At 37.7% G+C, this 22,425-nt stretch overlaps 3 protein-coding genes and 1 long non-coding RNA gene across 5 annotated transcripts; 3 read left to right on the top strand and 1 right to left on the bottom strand.

Moving 5' to 3' along the window:
• Positions 1 to 1,088: 1,088 nt before the first annotated feature.
• Positions 1,089 to 6,105, bottom strand: LOC132791525 (uncharacterized). The gene is made up of 3 exons (XR_009632907.1): positions 6,035 to 6,105; positions 1,611 to 2,292; positions 1,089 to 1,561 (listed from the first exon to the last, which is right to left on the bottom strand). It is a non-coding gene; the product is annotated as an uncharacterized LOC132791525 (long non-coding RNA).
• Positions 2,693 to 6,483, top strand: LOC132791523 (adenylyl cyclase X E-like). Of its 2 annotated transcripts, XM_060800486.1 has the most exons (12): positions 2,693 to 2,809; positions 2,860 to 3,000; positions 3,055 to 3,214; positions 3,273 to 4,053; positions 4,111 to 4,211; positions 4,266 to 4,602; positions 4,658 to 5,120; positions 5,178 to 5,539; positions 5,606 to 5,700; positions 5,762 to 5,913; positions 5,975 to 6,116; positions 6,183 to 6,483. In XM_060800486.1, exons 1-12 carry the CDS (start codon positions 2,753 to 2,755, stop codon positions 6,353 to 6,355), a joined length of 2,964 nt encoding a protein of 987 aa, XP_060656469.1. In that variant the 5' UTR covers positions 2,693 to 2,752; the 3' UTR covers positions 6,356 to 6,483. The 2 variants fall into 2 exon arrangements, with proteins under 2 accessions (XP_060656469.1, XP_060656470.1); XM_060800487.1 differs by lacking the exons at positions 5,178 to 5,539; positions 5,606 to 5,700; positions 5,762 to 5,913; positions 5,975 to 6,116; positions 6,183 to 6,483 and having other exon boundaries at positions 4,762 to 4,989.
• Positions 6,484 to 19,021: 12,538 nt separating this feature from the next.
• LOC132788119 (odorant receptor 67d-like) lies at positions 19,022 to 20,173 on the top strand (the record flags this gene model as incomplete). Its single annotated transcript, XM_060795438.1, has 2 exons — positions 19,022 to 19,777; positions 20,165 to 20,173. Coding segments are annotated over exons 1-2 (765 nt in total), but the record flags the coding sequence as incomplete, so codon positions are not given.
• An 885-nt stretch (positions 20,174 to 21,058) lies between these two features.
• On the top strand, positions 21,059 to 21,850 carry LOC132788118 (odorant receptor 67d-like). The gene has a single exon (XM_060795437.1). It carries the CDS (start codon positions 21,059 to 21,061, stop codon positions 21,848 to 21,850), a length of 792 nt encoding a protein of 263 aa, XP_060651420.1.
• The last annotated feature ends 575 nt before the right edge of the window (positions 21,851 to 22,425 follow it).

Raw genomic sequence — 22,425 nt, 5'->3', positions numbered from 1 at the left:
ATAATAACTATAGTAGTTATGATTCCTGAAAACTTGCTTGCGATCAGATAAAAATTGTGGAAGTTATTAAAGAAATACTTTTGGATGGGCAAAATCGCCTACTTACAAGGGGTCTTAGTTGCTTTGGCCGACAATCTGGTATATTGTGCCGTCTATGGTATATTTTGAATGCGGTTCTATATCGATATATCAAATATACCACTTAGTATATTTTTAGTAGTTCGGTATATTTTGAAAAAATAACGCAATATTTTGCTTTTATTTAAAATGGGTAGCGGGTATCTCACAGTCGAGTACACTCGACTGTAGCTTTCTTACTTGTTTTATTTTAACTAAGGAAGGTCCTTAAAATAAAAATAAAATAAAAATTGGTTTTTTTTTGCTGGCTTAAAGAAATTGCTCCTTGACATACGCTCCATATTATTAAAAGGTTAAGACACAATGAAAAATCATTTTTTGTCAAGCGTTTACCTCTAATTAAAACATGTTTATTGATTATAAGGCTATATAGTATATATCTGTAAAATCAAAATTATTATAATTTTCAGAATTATCAAGCTCAGTAAAACTAAACACATTCTCTGCGGTCGCCTTACCTAACCAAAAATCTTCTCGCCAACTTTTAAATTCCACTTGGCATGTTTAATTTCATTTGCTTTACTATATAGAGTTCCCATTCAAGATCGCTAATATCAGCAGAGCCATGTTTTGCTCATTGAAACGGACTTAAGATGTCTAACATTTCATACAATTTGTTGTACGATTTGAATTTGAAAAATCAACTTTGTTTTTTTTTTTTCTCGACATTGATTTTCATATAACCTATAACTCTGCATTTTTGCAATTGAGGTTATGATCTATAAATGCAAATTTCACGAACTGTGGTCACAAAAAAAAACAAATTCTCTATAATTTCTCTACGACACACAATAGGTTTCAGGGTCAAAGGAGGTCAGAGACACTTTGTATAGCTTCTGAAAAATGAGACTTAAGTAAAAAATTTGCACTTGCTTGAAGACATACTTTTAGACATAACTACTAAGACATCACAACGACTTGAGACATTTCACATTACAAAACACGTAGTACAAGCCCCAATTATTTGAATTCATCACAAATTTTAATCAGATTAATGTTTTATTTGAAATTATTGAACATTGAAAAGTACATCTCAAAATGCACTTTTCTACTGCACGTGCTTTTGTTGACGAACAGCTTACTTTAACAGCTGATTTCTCGAAAGTGGCGCCATCTATGCAAATTTTTGGTATGCAACATTGATAGTCAGTCTGTTTCTTGTAGAATGCGTTCGAAACTTTGATGATATATTATTAACTTTTAAAAAATGTATTAATGCCAAGTAAAGTGGTCGGCTGGACCATAGTGCAGTGCCTCAGCGTCCTGAGCCTCATCACATCGAAATGAAGACTTCGTTATGCTGCCACATCATCTGCAATTGGCTTTTTAAGTGCGGAGCAAGAATAAATAAATATGTCTGCGGCAGGCGCTAGACAGTCAGCCAACAGCCGCAGTTTGCAATTTCCGGCGTAGAAAACTTTTGCTGAAAATTGCGCAATAAAAGAAAACACACAAAACTGCTGCATACTTACGGGCGCGCGCCCTTTTAGTTTTAGCCACGTGCCATTGCTGACCGAAGCTTGCAATTTCCGTGTGGCAAGTGACTTTATGATTGCCATGGCTGCCATCGTTGCCTCTGGTTTGGTGGCATCCATTGTTTGTGTTGCAACGTTCTCTGTCTTTGGCTAAGCGCGTGACGCGCTTAATTGGCTGCGGCTAAGGGCAATTGCCATCCTGCTTTGGCACTTTAATTATGCTCACCGATTGCCACTTGGTTGCAGCCCCAAACACGATGCAGTTGGGACAGGCTTGAAGACCACGGCAGCAACAGCAACAACTGCAGCATCCGACATCGCTGCCGAAACTTGGCAATGACCAAGTACAGCAGCAGCGTACCAAAAACGGATTTACCCAAAATGTCATGTTTCTTTGGCCAAGCAGCCTCGCTGTACTTTTGAGAGTTGCTTCTTTTACCTTGTATTGGGACGCCTCGCATTAAGTTTGTGTTATCGTTGAATATATGCAGCTCCACTATACAGCTCATTTCTGTTATGCTTCGTTCCAGCTTTTTGTTGAGCAACCAGATGTAGCGAATTTCGCAGAACCGTTTTTGCGAGATCTTTGTTTATCACTTGCATGCAATACTCGTTAACTTATTTTTCGTCAATTATTGAAATGCTGTTTTAATTTCTCCGAGAAATACTCTAAAAACAACTAGAGGTGGAAAACATCTTTAAGACCTATCGATAAATAGATATTTTCCAAAAATCTTGAATACGTAGTCGATATTTATTGCAATTATCCAACTATTTTCGCTACCAAATAATGTAGTGATTTATTTTTTTGATGTTATTTATTATTATATATGTATATTATTCTTTTATATTCTGGCATTTTCTTCTTTTTTATTAGCAATGCTAACGCAAAAATGCTCAATGCAGCGATTACAGCGCATTGAGCATTATTGCGTTGGTTTTGTACTAAGTGTGACCACATTTTGTATATGATATAAGTTATAAAATACTGTATTTCAAAATTAAAGTTGCGGCCACATTGGAGATAAATGTTTGAATTTTGAAAGGGAACATGCATCGAAATTCATTTCGAAGTTTTTGTTAACGTTGTCACGTCTGGTGTAATTTTTTTTCAATTGTTTTTTTTATTATTTTTAAAAATGCAGTGCGAATTAGATTACACAAATGAGCGTCGCTGGGAAGGAGGCTATTTAAAGGTACCTAACACTTTATTGCTAATAGATTTCCTTAACTGAAATATTCTTAGAAAAAGTGCATGGAAATTGGTGTAGAAGATGAATATAACTTGTACCAAAGTCGGCTTCGCAGCTACTATACAGGTGTATATATTTTGCTGCACTGGATTGTAATCCTTGTGCATAGCTTATTTTTGTTGGCGACTTGCGAAGTGAGTTCTTTTACTTATTTTTATTGTAATCAGTTCACTTATTTGATTTTATAGGAGACGCATTTAATTTATATTGATATTTTTGCATACGTGCTTGGATCTGTCCTCATAACAGCAGTGATGTGGATAAATTTTGAGGAGGAACTGGTGATCAGACGCGTTTGCGTAATGTACGTGACCTCAGTGATTACAGTACTAATTCTGGTGATCATTGGTGTGTTGTCGGGTTTTGTTATCAGCTCTATTTAACTGTATATTTTTATTGTTCACAGATATAACAACTAATGTGTATCATTATCATAGACATGATTGGGTTACAGGATCGTTTTACGACACTTACATTATCCTGACGACCTATATGTTTTTACCCATACCCCATATTTTACCACCTCTTGCCCTTGGCAGCACAGTGTCATGTCTTTACGTTTGTTATTATTTCTACTACGTAGCCGCGTTATTTAGATATGACTTATCCAATGCCCACCAGTTTAATAAAATGTGGGCAGAAGTTTCGGAACACATTTCCCTGAATATGCTGGGTGTATTTTTTCGCATTTCGCGTGAAATTGTTGTTCGCTCCTCGTTTCTTGATCGCCATCAGTATGTGATGGAGGATATCTCGCTGCGCAATGCACGTGCCCAGGAAAAGATATTTCTTCACAGCATTTTGCCGCAGCAAATCGCACAGCCCATTCAGGACGATATTCGCAATCGTATTGCAATGGCCGAAAAGCATCGCGACGTTCATATTGTCAGCATGGCGCGCGATCGCATAATGTCGATTCAAACCCATCCCGATGTGTCCATACTGTATGCAGATATTGTCAATTATACGCAACTGACAACAACACTAACCGTTAAGCATCTGGTCACACTTTTACACAATCTGTATGCACGTTTCGACAAAGCCGCTTCGCATTTCACAGTGCAACGTATCAAGTTCTTGGGCGACTGCTATTACTGTGTGGCCGGTCTAACAGTTCCTGATCCTGACCACGCCAAATGTTGTGTCGATCTGGGCCTCTGTATGATCAATCAAATACAGCAAGTGGGGTTAGTAACGGATCGATAGATGTCACTTATCGCACTTACTGCTTATCGACTTTGCAGCATCTCCCAAAATTTGGATATTGATATTCGCGTGGGTGTTCATTCGGGCAGCTTATTTGCTGGTGTTCTTGGGGCCGCCAAATTGCAGTATGATATATGGGGTGAGAAAGAAAATGCTGCTTTCAAACTCAGTAATTAATTGAAGTATCCTATAGGTACAGATGTGACAATTGCCAATCGTCTGGAAGCCACTGGAATGGCCGGCCATATTCATCTGAGTGCGCGAACCCTCAATTCGATGACGGATCACTCGTATACTATACTGCCAGGCACCGTTGCGGCCACTGAAGATCCCTATCTGATGAAATACAAAATAGTGACCTTTCTCATAGCTGCCACAAAAACCACTGACGAAATCAGTGAATACGAAAGTGATGAGGTCGAAACCATTTCCCTAAGTATGCAATTGAGCGCTAAGTCCCATATGAGTGTTGGCACCTATACCGTTGAATTGCACAATGAATTCAAGCAAATGCCAGTGGGACCCATGGGGTAACTTTGATCACGTTTTGATCGTGTTGCACTGATTCGCATTCGCTCTCCTTAGATTCCGATCCTGGTTGAAACGAATTTGTTATAGTCGAAAAGACGATGACAATAGCACGGATCACGCCTTTTCATCGATACGATTTTATTTTCTCGACTTTATAGATCCCCGTATGGAGCATGCTTTTCTCCGCCAGCCCGACTATATGCTCAAGTACAGCATCTTCCTGGCCTGGATCATTTGCACCAGTTTGATTGTGATCGAATTGGTCTATCAACGTACCACCTCCAAAACATATGTTTTTGTTAGCTCTGGAGCGATGCTAAGCTTTACCATACTCCTTCTTATAACGTGGTATAAGAAGATTTGCTTCTGGCGCTATCCTGAAGGTGGACACACATACAGTATAATCAGCTGCCTAATATTCCGTATCGCAGAGAACATTCAGCGCAGTCTCATCAAACGTGTGGCCATTTATATGTTCACCGTAACAACGTACTTTGGCATTATATCTGTGATGCTGGTGAGTAGTCAAAGCATCGTAAAGGTTCACATATCTTTAAAGTTTGCCTCAATTTAGATGGAATGTAATTTGGACGAATATCAAATGCTGCACATTGAGAGCAAAATCTATCTTTATGAGCTGGAACCGAACATGTGCTTTCAGCCTTGGGTGTTGACCAACATGATCTGCCTGATCATGGGCATGAGTTTGATCTTCTCACGTATTCCATTCGTGATGAAATTGATGGTTACCCTCTTGGAGGTCATCATCTATATGGTGCTCATATTCTATCAGTTCAATTACATAGTTCATCATAGCCTGTCGACGAATCCGTACTTTTTAGCTGAGTACTCGCATTGTATATTAATTCTAATCACTTTCCTAAGTCTGTGCCTTATGGAACGGCAGACAGAGTTTAATGACAAGATGAACTTCAAGTGAGTCGAATTGAATTGTTTTGTTCAAATAATGTCTTAACTATTACAATTGTAAATGGTTTTTAGATGGCGAGCAGAGCTAAAGAAAAAACAGAAAGCGGGTAGTTTGGCTGATCAGTCTATATCCATACTACTACACAACATTTTGCCTGCTCATGTTGGTGAGTTCGCAAAATCTTTACTTTAGTTTTAATTTCATACTTCTTCGAATCATGCTTTCAGTCAACATCTATCTGTCATCCTTGGCCAAGCATGAGTTGTATTACGAAGATTACTCCATGGTTGGCGTTATGTTCGCCACCCTAATGAATTTTCAATTGGATTTGTCCAGTTTACGCGTTCTTAACGAGATCATAACCGAATTTGATAATGTGGTAAGACATATTGTATAATATTATTATATATACAATTATCGATATCTATTTTGTATTTTAGTTAAGTTATTACAAGGACGATTACTTGGTGGAAAAAATCAAAATTGTAGGCTGCACTTACATGGCTGCTTGTGGTCTGGACATACGTCTCTCCTCCACTATAAGCGGACGACGAAGTACTCGTAGTTCTATTGCCCAGGAGGGTAAGTAATGAAATATTCTAATAATTCTAGATTCGATTTTTCTGTTTTGAATGTTCTATTTTACAGTTGCGCGAGCCCGACGCACTCTGCAGTTCTACGAACAGCATGGACACAAAAAAAGAGGATGTTGTCTTTGTGATAACGGCCTTCGCTTTGGATTTAATTCGTTCTCTTTATATGTGCAACTCCCAATTACAAGAATTTGCCATGTGATCGCGAATTATTCTCGGCCAAAATGAGAGTTGGCATTTCAAGTGGAGAGGTTATGGCTGGCGTCGTGGGTGCTTCGCAGGTTCACTATGATATTTGGGGCAATGCGGTGAATATGGCTTCGCGCATGGACTCTACTGGAGTCGTTGGCCACATACAGGTGACGGATGAGACGGCTACTATTCTGCGAAAATGTGGTATCAAATGTGATTTCCGTGGCCTAACCTTTGTTAAGGGGCGGGGCATTTTGCCCACCTATTTTGTAGGCATCGACGACCATTATAATTTCCAGTATATCGAAGAGGACGAGGGCTCGTTTCAAGTCAACGTACATAATTTATCTGATTAAAAAATACTAGCGTCAATTTATGTACAACGATATTTCAATTTTGATTTATGAAAACAGAGAATTTAAATTTGAATTAAACCGTACTCTGTAATCCGAATTATTCGTTTGTATTGCATACTTTTAAGGGCACCCCTGCAAAGTATTCATACTAAATGAAAACAAGTGAGAAAGCTACAGCCGAGTGTGCTCGACTGTGAGATATCCGCTACCCATTTTGAATAAAAGCAAAATATTGCGGTAATAATCTCAAAATATTAAAAAAAAAAAATATATGTATATGCATATATTCTCGATCGGGATTAGAACTTGAGAACCACCGACCGGGATTCAAACTCGCACACTACAATTACTATAGTAATTATTGTATACACCATTAAAAAAAAGTTTGTACCCCGAGCGGGCTCAAACCCGAGTACCCCGAGTACCACAACATGTTGGGCTTGCAGTGCCTCTATGCATACAGATACAAATATAGAGGCGAGCATGTTTATACGTATACGCATACGTTTTTGCCAATACAAAACTATTTCTTTAATAACATCCACAATTTTTATCTGATCGAAAATTTGCAGGAATCATAACTTCTATTGTTATTATTGTATACCCCAAAATTCACAGCGTGTGTTATTCGATTTTTTATACCCGCTACCCATAGGGTAGAAGGGTATTATAACGTTGTGCCGACAGGAAATGTATGTAACAGGTAGAAGGTGGCATCTCCGACCCTATAAAGTATATGTATTCTTGATCAGCGTCAACAGCCGAGACGATCTAGCCATGTCCGTCTGTCCGTCTATGTGTCTGTCCGTCTGTCTGTCTGTGTCTCTGTCCGTCTGTCCGTATGAACACATAGATCTCAGAGACTATAAGAGATAGAGCTATAATATTTTTTTCGACAGCATTTGTTATGTTTGCACGCAGATCAAGTTTGTTTCAAATTTTTGCCACGCCCACTTCCGCCCCCGCAAATTCTTCTGCAATTGGCATCATCTTCTGCAATTGGCTTTTTTAAGTGCGGAGCAAGAATAAATAAATATGTCTGCGGCAGGCGCTAGACAGACAGCCCACAGCCGCAGTTTGCAATTTCCGGCGTAGAAAACTTTTGCTGAAAATTGTGAAAACTGCGCAATAAAAGAAAACACACAAAACTGCTGCATACTTACGGGCGCGCGCCCTTTTGGTTTTAGCCACGTGCCATTGCTGACCGCAGCTTGCAATTTCCGTGTGGCAAGTGACTTTATGATTGCCATGGCTGCCATCGTTGCCTCTGGTTTGGTGGCATCCATTGTTCGTGTTGCAACGTTCTCTGTCTTTGGCTAAGCGCGTGACGCGCTTAATTGGCTGTGGCTAAGGGCAATTGCCATCTTGCTTTGGCACTTTAATTATGCTCACCGATTGCCACTTGGTTGCAGCTTAAATCTGGTCACAAGTCGTTGAACCGCTTGCGTCGCGCATAAGCCGCTATAAAGCCGAGCACAATAGGGCCAAAAAGTGAACTATTGAATTGCATTTAGGCCACTTGTCGTTACAATCCGAATACAACAAGAGTTGTAATCTATTTTTATTCCCATTTGCATTCATCTTCCCTTTCTTTCACCCATTTTTTGTTTTTTTGCTGGTCCAAACAAAAGCTTTGCTCTGGCGCAACATGCGTTTCCGTTTCCGCTGAAAAGTTGCATAAAACTTTTGTTTAACTTTCATTGTATTGCATTCCTTTCATTGCTGTTGTTGTTGTTGTTATTGCTGTTTGTACATATTTTCTTGATTTCACATTTGTTATTGCTGCCTGTCGTGTTGTTTTCTTTTTGCTGCCACTTTCTTCTTATTGTTGTTGTAGTTGTTGTTTTTGGGGTGTGCACAATTTTTGCATTTCATAAGTTTCAATTGCGCACAAGTTGCTGACAGCAGCAAAAAACCGCATACACGGCACAAGCCGATCCCAGTCGAGCTGTTGGCCATAACATGTGTAAACAGGCCAAACTGAACCAAAAAACAGAAAAAAAACGTAGAGAGAAAGTCCTGGCACGCCTCCTTGCTCTCGTTGCAATCTTCCTTCCTGGCGCCTTGTCCATGGCTTCGGTTTCTCACTTGTATTCGCATTCGTATTCGGATGCCGTGGCATCCGACAGCATTCATATGTGTGTCAGTAGTCGACTTTGCTTTCGTTTCGTTTCGTTTTGTTTGCCTGCTCTTTTGCCTTGCTTTGCATACTTTTTTGTTTGACTTCCAACTGCATACCCTGGTTTTTATCAGCTCGGCACGTTCTGCACTCCACTCCAATCACGTTGCTCCTTCTGTGCGGATACTGCAATGATTTATTGTGTTGTGTTTTTTGGTGTTGCTGTATGTAATTCTACATTTCTTGCGGGGTATCTGAATGTGGAACAATGCTCTACAAATAATCGACAGCGCCTATATTGCAGCTGAGCATTTGTTGGTCGATCATCAAGTCCAGCGCTGTATTTAATTATTGATTTTAATTAATATTTCTCTGTGTAAAAATATGTATTTGTTTGTTGTTTTTATTATATATTATATTTGCTCAAGGGTTGTGTTAAATGATTAATTTTAATTCGCATTTCTGCTTTGCTGCTTTATTATTTAGGCAGTTCAACAAATATATATAGGGTAGCTAAGATTCGTTCATGCTGTTAACAAAGCGAGCTGTTCTTACTCAACACTCCTTGTAAAACACATTTCAAGTCAGGGTGAAACATTTATAGAGTATCTGTTAGTCGATCACAGCTCTTGCTTTCATTAAACTCTACTTTTGCAGTTATTCAGGTGCAGCTAAGCTGGTCAAAAATTTATTACTGCATTAAATTACAGGGCATTTGCTAGTCCATCATGTTGTGTTGCCTAGGCGTATATTGGTTTCGTTTATTACTGGATTTTTGTTTGCTGGCACCAGTCAACGAACTAGCATATGTTGCACGCATATTTCCGTTTCGTTTCGCTGCGTGCCACAAAGAGTTGCACGCTACACGTTGCGCGTTTCGCGTTGCACGCGTCATGATTTGTGCATTTCCGCTTTTCGGCACAGCGAGCGGAATGCGTTAGCTCGGAAGCGCGAAGGAAGCGGTAAAAACAGTTGCAACCACACACATATCATGACATCATGGGCAAACATGAGCATAGGCGACACACAGTGTGGCACGAAGGCTGTTGGCCTACTTTGCTGGCGACAACGGCAAAAGGTAACGGTAACTTAAAGCCTCAATTGATTAAGCCAAACACTCGACATTCTGCCACTTGGAAGGCTTGTTGCACACTCAAACATACACACATACGCACACGCACACTCTTAGACAAATAAGTTGCAATCAAAAGTTTGTGAAGAGCCGAAAGCGAAGCGTTCAAAGTTTTTCAATTACCTGACCGCTGTGTGCTGCAACCGATTGCCTTCTGACCAGCTCGCTGGCTCGCTTGGCCCAAAACAAATTTCAAAATTTGCTGCACATTCTGTTTGTTCTTGTAGAACATGGCCAACAAGACAAGGCTAACACTAAGAAGAAGAAGAAGATGAAGTAGAAGAACAACAACGATAACAACTTCTACCACGTCGACGGCTTTTTGCGCGGCTCGCTTGCTCAGCGGCAGCAAAATTCCACAAGATAACGAAAGTGGCAAGTGGCAAGCAGCTAGTGGCGCAGTGCCATGGTGGCAAGGGGCAAGTTTCTTGCTATCTTCTAAGTTTGCAGCATGCATTTTGATGATGGATATCGTTATAAAAGCAATTCGAGTGCACTCGACTACAGAATACCATGCGACCAGCTGCGGAACTGATGCAACGAGCGCTAGATGGCGCCAGCGTGCAGCTGACCTTTATTATAAGCTAAATAGCTTCCATTATTAAGTTAGCTTAACTTTGCTATTTATAAATGAAATTTTAAGAATTTATCGAGTAAAACGTTTACTGAAAGCTTCCTTTATTATTGGACAAGTCTTTAATTAATAAATCAATTACATTTGTAGAGTTTTGCAATGTTATATAGGCAAAGTAAATGTCCAAATTAATATCCGCTGACTTTCAATACAAATAGTTTACTTAGAAAGAACATATTTTATGTTTCATTTATAGCTGGAAGATTCTTGTCATAACTACTTCATTTAATCATTAGATAAAATCGATAACTGCTTACTTGAAATACAAATACCCATAAAAATTGATTCTTTTTTGTAAAGCTTGCTTGCAATTTAAATTTTATTTGACAAGCTTGCTTTTAATTTAAATTTACTTTTCAGCAATAAAGATAAATTTCACGTCACTCTGTTGTATATCTTATAAATATCTGCTGACATCACGATTACAAATAGTTTGCCTACTTTTGCTGATCACTATTAATCCCCATTTGAACCATAAGACCTTAAGTAGTTGTAGGGTATGAAAACTTTGGTCGAGTCGAGTTTATTAAATGTTAACTTTAGGCTCCGCTAGTAGTTAATTTTTTTTGTACTCGTTGAAAACTAAAAGTTTCCTTTATGTGCCGTTGTATCCTTTTAAATCCTTTGACTTTGTGGCACAGGCATTGTTACAGTGGCAAGTTGGCGTTGCGCCTTAATTGTTTTCCAATTAGCGTGCCCGCAAAAAAAAACTTTAAAGTTCATTAAGTTGCGCGTTCTGTGCTCGCGCATTTTATTCTTTCGTTTTTGTGCCATGTTGTTGTCTCAACGCCAACACCAACACCAGCCAACGTGGCGTATGATGAATTTTTAATTACGCGAGCTCAACAAAAAAAAAATAAAAAGAAGGAAAAAATTAAAAAACAAATACAAAAAGTGAACTGTTGGCAAATTGTAAAACTCGCGCAAAAACACGTAACGAATCTGAGTTTTATTTTGTGTTGTTTTCTATCGTATTTTTGTGTAGATGTTTTATCTGTCTGTGTGCAGATTCAACAAGAGAGTCTAAAAAAAATAAATGGTTTTGAAATTGCTGCCACAACTGCAACAACGGGCTTCAATTGTTGGCCAAATGCCAGTGGCTGCCGACTGAGCCACGTTAATTACACAAACAAACCGTCAGCGGCAGCGGTTGATTGTTGGCGCCGAGAGAAGGTCGCGAGGAGTGAGGGGAAAGCTTAGGCTGCAATCCAAATTATGGCACTGTGGCCCTGCACTTGGCCATGAATTGCAAATACTTATGACACGGCTCAATTGCACTGGCTGAAAGCGAGCAAAGTTGGCTGCAGTTCGACAGACTGTTAACAACTGTTAAAGTTCTTAAAAGCTTTTAGAAAAGTTGATACTTTTGAAAGCTTTTCAGATTAGTTGTTTAATTGCAGATATTAGAGATTTTTGCTATTTTTAAAATCATAAAGTTTTGAAATCATTAGAAAACTTTCACAAATGTTGTAATGACAGTAAATTTGGGTCATCTAAGATATTAAGATGCTTTAAAGCTTGCCATATTTGATTAAACTTGACTACAAGTTGAGCTTCCAATTTGAGTAACAAGCTTTTCGAAAAGTTTATAGTTGACCAGTTTTTATAAAAATTATAAAGACATTAAATTAAGATTCGCATTTACTTTGAAACATTTCATTCTTCAAATTACTTTACTAAAAGTCTAGCTTTAAATTTAAATTTAAATAAAAAGGCAGTTCTTAAATGCAGTTATCATTGTTGCAATTGTTGTTGTTGTTTTTCGTGTGCATGGACAACGTTATCATCGAAAACAATTTGATTGTTTTAAGCGTTGAGCGTTCAACACTTCTTTGTCCACTATTTCTGTTGTTGTCCTGTTCTTTAATATGCTTTTTAATACTATCGTCTGATTGCAGCTGTAAATGTAAATGTCAACAACAATAAAAAAAGAACGTGAAAAATCATCACAAAACACGAAAAAATCGCGTATTGTCAACAGCATAAGCGCTCAACATAAAAATCATTATCAACAACATTAACATCATCATCGCCTTCATCATCATCACCTTAAACAGGAGAGTTGGAAAAGTGGAAAGTTGTATTCACTATTTGTTGCCTACCTACCCAACATCACAATCGCCACAAGCATTTTTCAGTATTTACAATTTCCCTTATTGGTTGCATATTTGTTGCTTCATTTTCTTCTTCTTCTTCTGCGTCTCGTTCGTTTTGCTGTTGACAATATGCATTTTTATTTTCATTTTCATTTTCAGTTCTGAATGCATTTCCACATCAATATCGAGTGCAGTGTGCGGTGACATTTTGACATCTGTACTCCACTCAATGGCATGTTAACTCATCTAGCACTTTAAAATGTAATTTTCAACACATATACTCGTATATGTATTCAACATATTTGTATTCTATCTGTTTATCAATGCATTGAAATTGCATTGCAACTGTTATTGGTGACGATTGAAAAGTGTTATTGAAAAAGGATAGTGGGAAGGCTTCGAAAAGTCAGGCAACCAAGTGAAAGCTTTGGGGTTGCTGAAAGGTTTTTATATGTTTAATGTCTAGCATCAGAACGAGGATGAACATAAGCATTACCAACGTTAACTAACGTTTTAAATAGTATTGTAATTGTTCTAAGCATATTAGTGTTGAGAAAACATTTAGTTATATCATTGAAAATTATCGTTGTGATCATCATAAGTATTATCATTGGGAAAAGTATCATTAGTATTTGCATTAATATTGAGAACACTTTTAGTTTTATCATTGGAATTATTATTATCATTATCTCATCATAAGAATTATCATTGGAAAAGTATTTAGAAATTCAAATAATTATTATATTATATTATTTTATTATTTATTTTTATTATTAAGTTAATAGAATTACTACAAGTATTAGCATTATTATTGTTTTTGTATTTATCTAATACATTAGCATTAAAGGTAGTACAAGTTAAAGCATTTAAATAAGTTTTACTATATTTTCGAATTTATATTCATATTAGTATTGTTTATATATAGTTTTAACATTAGAATTGACATTACTATTATCATTAACATTATCGAAAATAATAATTTGAACTTTTCCATTAGCAATCATATTAATATTGTCATATTACTTATTGCATTGTCGGAAAATTCATCCCAATCAATAGATGCAAATTGCAATGCAGTTCAGTTTTATCGTCATCGCTTTTTATGACGTGCTCTTCAACCAATTTGCTTAACTTGTCCCGCTGTGCAGCGCTCAGCGTCCTGTTGGCAATGCTTATTTGATGTGGTTAGCCTGTTGCTGGCTGTTGTTGTAGCATCGCTGAAGTTGTCAGCTGGAAAACTACAAAGCAGCTGCGATAAGCTGTCAGTCGACGAATGGGGCGAGCGCCGCGTATACGCAATTTAATCAGCCAGCATACAAATCAACTTAAGGCTTGATGAAATTAATGGTAGGAAAGCGGAAGACGAAGAAGTTTGGCGGAGGAGGACGAGGAAGAGAACGACTTAAGCTGTGGTGAAACTGATGTGCGCTTTAAATGTCTTTAAGTTAATATTTGTAACTTCGATTCGCGGGGCAACTCAAGTCAGGCAAGAGAATAATAAATTCTTGTGCTCAACAACTGCACCGACAACTTCGATAAGGCACATGGAGTTTCTTCCTCTTTTTCTCTGTGTCTGTGTGTGTGTGTGTGTAGTATACTCTAGGGCTGCGAAAACTTTGAAACAACAACCGAGCCGCACACCACAAGTTTAGCGGCGACATTTCCTCTGGGCCTTGACGCAAATTATGCGCAAGGCGGCACCTGCGACCTCTAGCCACAAAACCGCCTTGCCACATGCTGCCTCATATCGCCCCCTCTCTCTCTCTCAGCCTCTATCGATGTGGCGTCTTGAATTGTGCCATCATGAGTGAGCGATGACTGTCGAGAAGGACTTTGCATGGGCTGTCATATTATGCGTGTCATGTAATTTGTATAGACAAGCAGACAGGCATAGAGTCTGGGGAGACGCGGGGCAGACAGACATCGTAATTTATGCAATGCCAAACATATCCATCAATCGCACGACCTGCTCCAAATTGTTATATTATATGCATGGGGAATGGCAACGCATGAGTGCATCTAATAAATGCAATTAGCATTAGTGTTTGCGTTAGCATTAGCATTAATTGACTATTTATTATTTGCCAATGCAATGCAAATTGTTTAGCAATTATTTAGCTAAGTGAAAAAGCTGTTTTTCCAATTAAAACAAATAACATAGTTTAATGTTCTCTCACTCTTTTACAGTCCTTCGTTTGCACGGTTTTTCCTTCTCTCTCTCTCTCTCTCTCTCTCTCTCTCTCTATCTCTCTCTATCTATCTATCGGTCTCTCTGTATTTGTAGCTGTGCTTGATGGCAACGTTGTGCGATGTCAAAGTTCAAATTATGAGTTCATCAAATGTCGAGGTGCACACAAAGCGACACTAGAAACAAAGCACAAATACACTCAACGACAGACAGCTCGAGTGCATTGTCTACAGTTCCCCTGTCTTCCTCCATATATATTGTGTGTGTATGTGTGTGTGAGTGTCAGTATATGACATACACAAATTCAGCACGAGTTGCCCATGGAGACGCTTGTAAAGCAGCTGGCAATCAAGTCGGGTGACAGGTAGCTAACAGAGTGTTCATTACCTGGGAAGTAGACAATTCAGCAACACGTGAAATAGATATGGATTATTTTCTGATTTAAGAATTATTGAAGCTGATTCCCACGTTTGTTACATTTAGTTATAAACTTTCTTAAATTAATTTTCTTTATATTTACAAAATAAGTGCTAAAGCTAATAAAAGCAAAACTGCGGCAATATTGTTTAAATAAATATACAGAAAGTATATACATATATAAAATATACCAAATCTTATACATGGTATTTAAATATGCTACTATATTCAAAATATACCGTAAAATCAATTAATGCCATTAAGCCTTATTTCTTGAATATCTTCTAAGTTGTTATTAGATATTCAGGAATTATAAGTAGCGGGTATAAAAATGTTTTTTTATTGCAGCGTGACCTTACATAGTTAAAATGTGTCTTTTAACTTTTTCCTCTTAGTAGACAGTCAATTTATCAATACATAAAATAGATGGGGATTATTTTCTAGTTAAAATATTGTTCTAGCAGTTTCATATCTAAATTTAGTTATACATTTTTTGGATTTTTTAATAATAATGAAAGTGTTTCCGTGCCGACAAGACTTACGTCTTATGCCACTGGGATATTCAACAATTTTTCAGCGATTTCTTTTGTGTTTGTCGTGTAAAACTGGCGCTGTCGGCGTGGTTGCCCTGCACTTGATGATGTCTCTATGTCAGGGCTCTCTTGAGGGGTGCCAGATGCTGTCACCCCGTTTGACCATAAACTAGCTTTGTAGCGCCACAATCAGACCCAACAGTTGCTGCCACAACTGTTTGGAGGCCCTGTTGATTGTTGATTGTTCACTCTCGACTGTTGATTGTTTGTTTGTTTGTCTATTTCTATTTCTGTTTCAGTGTCTGTTTCTGTTCCTGCTTCTGTTGTTGTTGCTCTTGTTTTGAGTCATCTGTCAAATGTTGCCGGGAAAGGCTTCAGTTCAAAGTGTTGATGTCTCTGTTGTCATGGCACCTGTTTATAGTTCATACTTTGTGTGTGCTTGTGTGCGTACGTGGGGAATGTTAATGGCATCGGAAGTGCACTTAATTTAATTAATATGTTTATAATTGCAAGCTGAGTTCCCCGACGGCTCTGAAAAAAGCGGCAATCTATTAATGCACAACTCGAGCTACACAAATAAACTCAATGCAGACGAGAAGCAACAGCTTAAGTTCCCCTAATTCTAACTCTTCCGACTATTGTTATATAGAACTATTATAGATAATGAGTTTCAATGTTTTTATTACTTGAAACTTGAAATGTATTAATATTTGAAATTTGCTGCAGACATCTATAAGCTAAGCTATGTATATTTGTTTTTATGATCACGGAAGGGTATTTTTCTAGAGTCGAAGAAGAGTCTTTTAGAACAGTTGCGAAGGAATCGCGAACAATTACCAAAGACTCGCAGAAGACTTTCTTGGAAGGCTTGTAGGAGAGTCGTGGAAGACTTTGGAAACGCTTGCGGTAGATTCGTAGGAGAAGGAGGTTTTGAAGGAGTTTTTTTTAAGAGTCGGACTGGGAACTCTTATTGAAAATCAATTTGATCGACTACGATTTCACATTCCATTCTCCATTTTTTCTTTTTACAAAAAACGTAGACACTCTGCTCCCCTTCTCAATTATCGAAGCAACATTTTTTTTATTTTATCGGAAAACTACTTCAAACCGATAGAAATTGTCAGAGAGTTAACATAGTCTATAGTCTGATTCACGATATTTTAAATATAAAATAAATACTCCCAAATTGTTGTGCGCTAAAAAGTTGTTTGCGATTCACAGATATCTTAACTAGTTGGTGTCAATTCAAGCATAGGATCCAAGATGTCAACTGGCTCATCGAATATTGATCCCATGGAGTTTAACGAACAGATACGCAGTCCTGAAATTCCGCCGACATCAGACGACGAGCCGTTTCCGGTTAATCCACAAGCCCCAGTAACAACAGACAGACAGTCTTCAGGGCAACGCCGTCGACGTCGTCGTCGTCAAAATTTGATGCCATCTAATGTCCACTTTCGCATTTATATAGACCAATCACCACGCAATCAACTACCGAGCCGAGCCCATCTGCAAAGGATTGTCTATGCATTGTCACGATCTTTGCGCTCAACCAATGGTGTTCCAGTGGATCGTACGCCAAGAGTCACCTATCGCAGCATGGGACCCATTTTATCCATCGATGTGCACAAAGTTCCGTGAATAAGTTACTATAAATGTATTATCAAGTTGGAGTCTATGGGATAATATTTATTGTATTTATTTTTATTTCACTTGCTTCGATTATCTGTTTATAAATCATTATTATAGTAATGTTAAGAATCAATAAGAAAAAAATCTAAGAAATTTAAGGGGTATTGAATGCTTTTTTTAGTTGTTAGTGGTCGTCGAATTGAATTCTTCGAATTGATTTCCATTTGTTTCTTTCTGATGACAAATTCTAGCACATAAAACATAAATTTCCTCATCTGCTTGGCGCAGCTCGTGACGAATTCTATGCTAATTATGGAATCTGTATAGCACGCTTGAGTTGTAGTAATTTGATTCAATGATGTCAAAACTAATTGGCATCACAAATGGCTTCAACTATTCTTCAATTATTTGACGTAATGTGTCAGATGCGATTACAACAAATTGTTGCATAACGAATTGAGTATTGTTTAATCGAGTTAATTAGTTGCCACACAACGCTAAGTAGCTCAAATCAAACGAGTAGTCATAACTTTTGCCTCATGTGGCCCACACTCACTCATAATATCAATTATTCAATTAGAATTCCAAGGGCTGGGGTGAACTAGAGAGAGGTTGATTGGAGTGGGGCATGATGAGGAGACGGAGATGGAGAAGTAACCATGACAATAAACATAATTTTCATGTACTTAATTTTTAATTCGAAAAGCAGCTTTTTGTTGAGTTGCTTAACAAATACACTCGCTGAGTTTATTATCGAGAGCGATAGAGAGACGGAGAGAGAGAGAGAAAGAAGGTGCTGGAGAGGAGAAGTTCATTTGAAGCCATTAAAAGTTAAAAGTTATTGCAAGTAATAACCAATTAAAGACCAAAAATAAACATCAATTATGTGGTAGCCATAAAGAAGGAAGCCTTGTGCATGTGGCACGTTACTTTGGGTTTGCAACTTTTTGTGGTAAGCATCAACTTGCAGTATATGAAAGTGCAAGCTGTAAGTAATATCGATGTATGCCCTTACAACTTACTTGTATTGTTCTCGATACATAACATAAAATTGTAAGAAATTTTGAATCTTAGATGCATGAAGTGTTTGACGATCTAATGAGATTAAAAATAATAACAACTAACATAATTGAAAAATGAAGCGAGGAACTTCTTCTGAGTCGTCTGCCCCTTGAAAGGCTTAGACATTTTTGAAAGATTACGAAAAACTTCAAAGACTCAATAATTACCAAACTAGAGCATATTGAATATCAAGTATACGTTGTATTACGTATTATAAAGTATACGTAGCTGGTATTAGGTACACATCTTGTAATTATTTAAGAGTAGTTATATGTATGTCATCTTGTAGCCTTCGCTAAAAAATTTATGCCAAGTGCCTCTTTTGAGGGTTATTATCAAGAACCGGGTGTCAGTTCAGTTCCTGCTTAAGCCAAGCAATTAGAATAAAGGTGACACAACGTAGAAAAAGAAGGCGACTAATTAAGTAATTTCAAGACTATCAAAGAAGCTGTCCAAAGCATATGTCATATATCCCATGTAGGCCTCTATAAAACCCATTGTTCATATTACGACGCAAGTTATTAATTTGCAGAATGTCGATAAGACCAAGTGAAAACTTTTCGCGAATTATTCGCGTTGTGCGCAATGTTGCAGTATGTTTGGGCATGGACACCTATGATCCGAATTATCGCGTGAATAAAAAGACTGCAATGACTTTGTCTGCGATTATAATATATTCTTGGTTCACAATCACGACTGTGATCCGTCTGAAAAATTGGAAGTTCGCATTGCAAGCTTTGGTATTGGCCGGCTTTGTGATACAGAGCTTAAATAAGTTTTATGTTGGAGTCCGCCATTCACAAAAGATTTACCAAATCTATCACAGTGTAATTAAGATCTATAAGGAGTTTGAAAAGTACCCGGATCCCAGATATGCAAGTGATTTACATCAGAATTGTCACAGATTACGAACTGCTTTGATTGTGGCCAGCATCATGTATGCGGTTGGAGTTGTGGGCATGATCATGTTGCCCATTTTCGTCTCTTTGTTTACGGACAAATTCATCCTGATCCTGCACTTTCATATCCCGGGCATCGATGTGACAACTGAGATGGGAGCTTGGATCACCCAAGCAGTGCATGCCGTCAGCATGGCTATCGCAGGACTTGGATTGTTGGCTGGCGACTCGACTATCATTGTATTTCTGATGCAGCCGTTTGTATTCGTTGATATTTTGCGACTTAAAATTTACGTATTCAATCAGTTTGTGGACATACCTGGAACTCAATCCGAATCGGAGATTCAGCGAATGCTTGTCGATATTATGAAATTTCACCAGGAGTATTTGAGGTGAGAGTCTATACCAGAGAATGCTTTCCAATAACATAATCAATCACAATCAATAATCAAATGTACTCTATTATAAGATACCCGCCACTCATTTTCAACAGAAGTAAAAAAAAACAAGTAAGAAAGCTACAGTCGAGTGTACTCGACTGTGAGATACCCGCTACCCATTTTAAATAAAAGCAATATATTTTGCGGTAGTATTCTCAAAATATACCAAATATACAGCAAAAATATTAAACATATACCAAAGGGTATATTTAGTATATCGGTATAGTACCGCATTCAAAATATACCATAGACGGCACAATATACCAGATTGTCGGCCAAAGCAACTAAGAGCCCTAGTAAGTAGGCGTTTTTGCCCATACAAAAGTTTTTCTTTAATAACTTCGACAATCAAAAAAATCAAATAACAAGCGTAACCTTAGATCTAGAGCTACGAATTTTGGAATGTACAATTATATATATATATATATATATGTATATATTTATAGTAATTGTGATTCCTGAAAATTTGGTTGCGATCAGAAAAAAATTGTGGAAGTTATAAAAGAAATACTTTTGCATGGGCAAAAACGCCTACTTACAAGGGGTCTTACTTGCTTTGGCCGACTACTACTACTACTACTATATCGGTATAACAAAAATACTATTTGGTAATAAAAATATTTTAGTATTTTTGGTATATTTTGAAAAAATACCGCAATATTTTGCTTTTCTTCAAAATGGGTAGCGGGTATCTCACAGTCGAGCACACTCGACTGTAACTTTCTTACTTGTTTGATATATATTTATAAAATATTTAATTTCATTATTGGGATAATTTAAGTAAAAAAAAAAAACAAACACTAAAATTATTTTTGACATTTATACTCGTCATATCAGCGACTCGCACCCATACAAGCAAATGGTAGTATTACAATTTATGATGATTTATTCAATGATTACAACACCAGCGCATATTGCCTATTAAGTATACGAATACATCTTATAATTTATTAACTTGTATTGTTCACTCCAAGTCATGTATAACCTTCTAATCTAAGTATACCTTTTGCAGGTTTTTAATAAGCCAGGTGTCAGCTCAGTTCCTGCATAGACTAAGAAGGTACGGAGAAGGGGAATTCCGTATGATTAATACAGGTGACACAATCCTGAAAAAGAAGCCAATTAATTAAGTCTCAACGGTACTGTCTAATGCAGATGTCGTATATCCCATCAAGGTCTCTATAAAACCCATTGCTCAGATTAGGAGTCAAGTCAGTCGAGAATTTGCAAAATGTCGTTGCGACCAAGTGAAAACTTTTCGCGAATCATACGTTTTGTGCGCAATTTTTCCGCATGTTTAGGCGTCGACGCCTACGATCCGAACTATCGCATCAACAAGAACACGGCCATGACTTTGTTTGCGATTATAATATATTCCGGGTTTACAATCACGACTGTGATCCGTCTGAGAAATTGGAAGTTCGCATTGCAAGCTTTAGTAATGGCTGGCTTTGTGATACAAAGCTTGAATAAGTTTTATGTTGGAGTTCGCCATTCACAAAAGATTTACCAAATCTATCACAGTGTAATTGAGATCTATAAGGAGTTCGAAAAGTACCCGGATCCCAGATATGCAAGTGATTTACATCAGAATTGTCGTAGATTACGAACTGCTTTGATTGTGGCTAGCGTCATGTATGCGGTTGGAGTTGTGGGCATGATCATGTTGCCCATTTTCGTCTCTTTGTTTACGGACAAATTCATCCTGATCCTGCACTTTCATATCCCGGGCATCGATGTGACAACTGAGATGGGAGCTTGTATCACCCAAGCAGTGCATGCCGTCAGCTTGGCAATCGCAGGACTTGGATTTATGGCTGGCGACTCGACTATCATTGTATTTCTGATGCAGCCGTTTGTATTCGTTGATATTTTGCGACTTAAAATTGAAGTTTTCAATCAGTTTGTGGACATACCTGGAACTCAATCCGAATCGGAGATTCAGCGAATGCTTGTCGATATTATGCAATTTCATCAGGAGTATTTGAGGTCAGAGTCTATAGGAGAAAATACTTCCAAATAACAAAATGTGCTCGAATATGAGCACCATTTTCAGCAAAAGCAAAAATCGTCGCTATTATCGTTAAAATAAACCAAGAGGCTGTCCATATATTATTTTACGTAATCACGTTTTCTGCGATTTTTCTCGCTTTCGCCGTCCAGCTTGTATGATTTAAAAAGCGATTGAAATAGTTCATTTAGGTTTGATTCCATTGCAAAGCACACGAGAACATGTCCCAGCCGAAACTTTAAAACAGATTACGGTTAATTTCATAATTTCACAACGAACAGCTGATTTTCGATATACTAATAACAGAATATGTATATCGGCTTAATTATTGAGTTGCATTCGGTACTTATTGACGGAGTAATCGGCGCGAAACCAATTTTTGAATAAATACTTTTAACAACAAAATTTTTATAAAATGATTACGTAATCATAGTCCGAGACCCCTCCCTCCCCATGTAATCAAACATGATCACTTCCTTGACCACCTCCTCCCCCCTAAGTGATTAAGTAATATATGGACAGCCAGATGGATAAGCATTAGGACCCGATAGCAACCACACCCATGGTATGCCCATATGCAAATCATG

Source organism: Drosophila nasuta, chromosome 3 (assembly GCF_023558535.2).
Source record: "Drosophila nasuta strain 15112-1781.00 chromosome 3, ASM2355853v1, whole genome shotgun sequence".
Classification (NCBI taxonomy): Eukaryota; Metazoa; Arthropoda; class Insecta; order Diptera; family Drosophilidae; genus Drosophila; species Drosophila nasuta.
This window is presented reverse-complemented; position numbering and strand designations above follow the sequence as displayed.

What these genes read in the sequence shown, in the direction of transcription:
- LOC132788118 (XM_060795437.1), top strand. Translation starts at nt 21,059, where the DNA reads ATGTCGTTGCGACCAAGTGAAAACTTTTCGCGAATCATACGTTTTGTG.
- LOC132791523 (XM_060800486.1), top strand. Translation starts at nt 2,753, where the DNA reads ATGCAGTGCGAATTAGATTACACAAATGAGCGTCGCTGGGAAGGAGGC. An exon ending in ATGCCAGTGGGACCCATGGG is followed by an intron (nt 4,603 to 4,657) that starts GTAACTTTGATC and finishes CGCTCTCCTTAG; the next exon opens with ATTCCGATCCTGGTTGAAAC. An exon ending in TAACCGAATTTGATAATGTG is followed by an intron (nt 5,914 to 5,974) that starts GTAAGACATATT and finishes TTTGTATTTTAG; the next exon opens with TTAAGTTATTACAAGGACGA.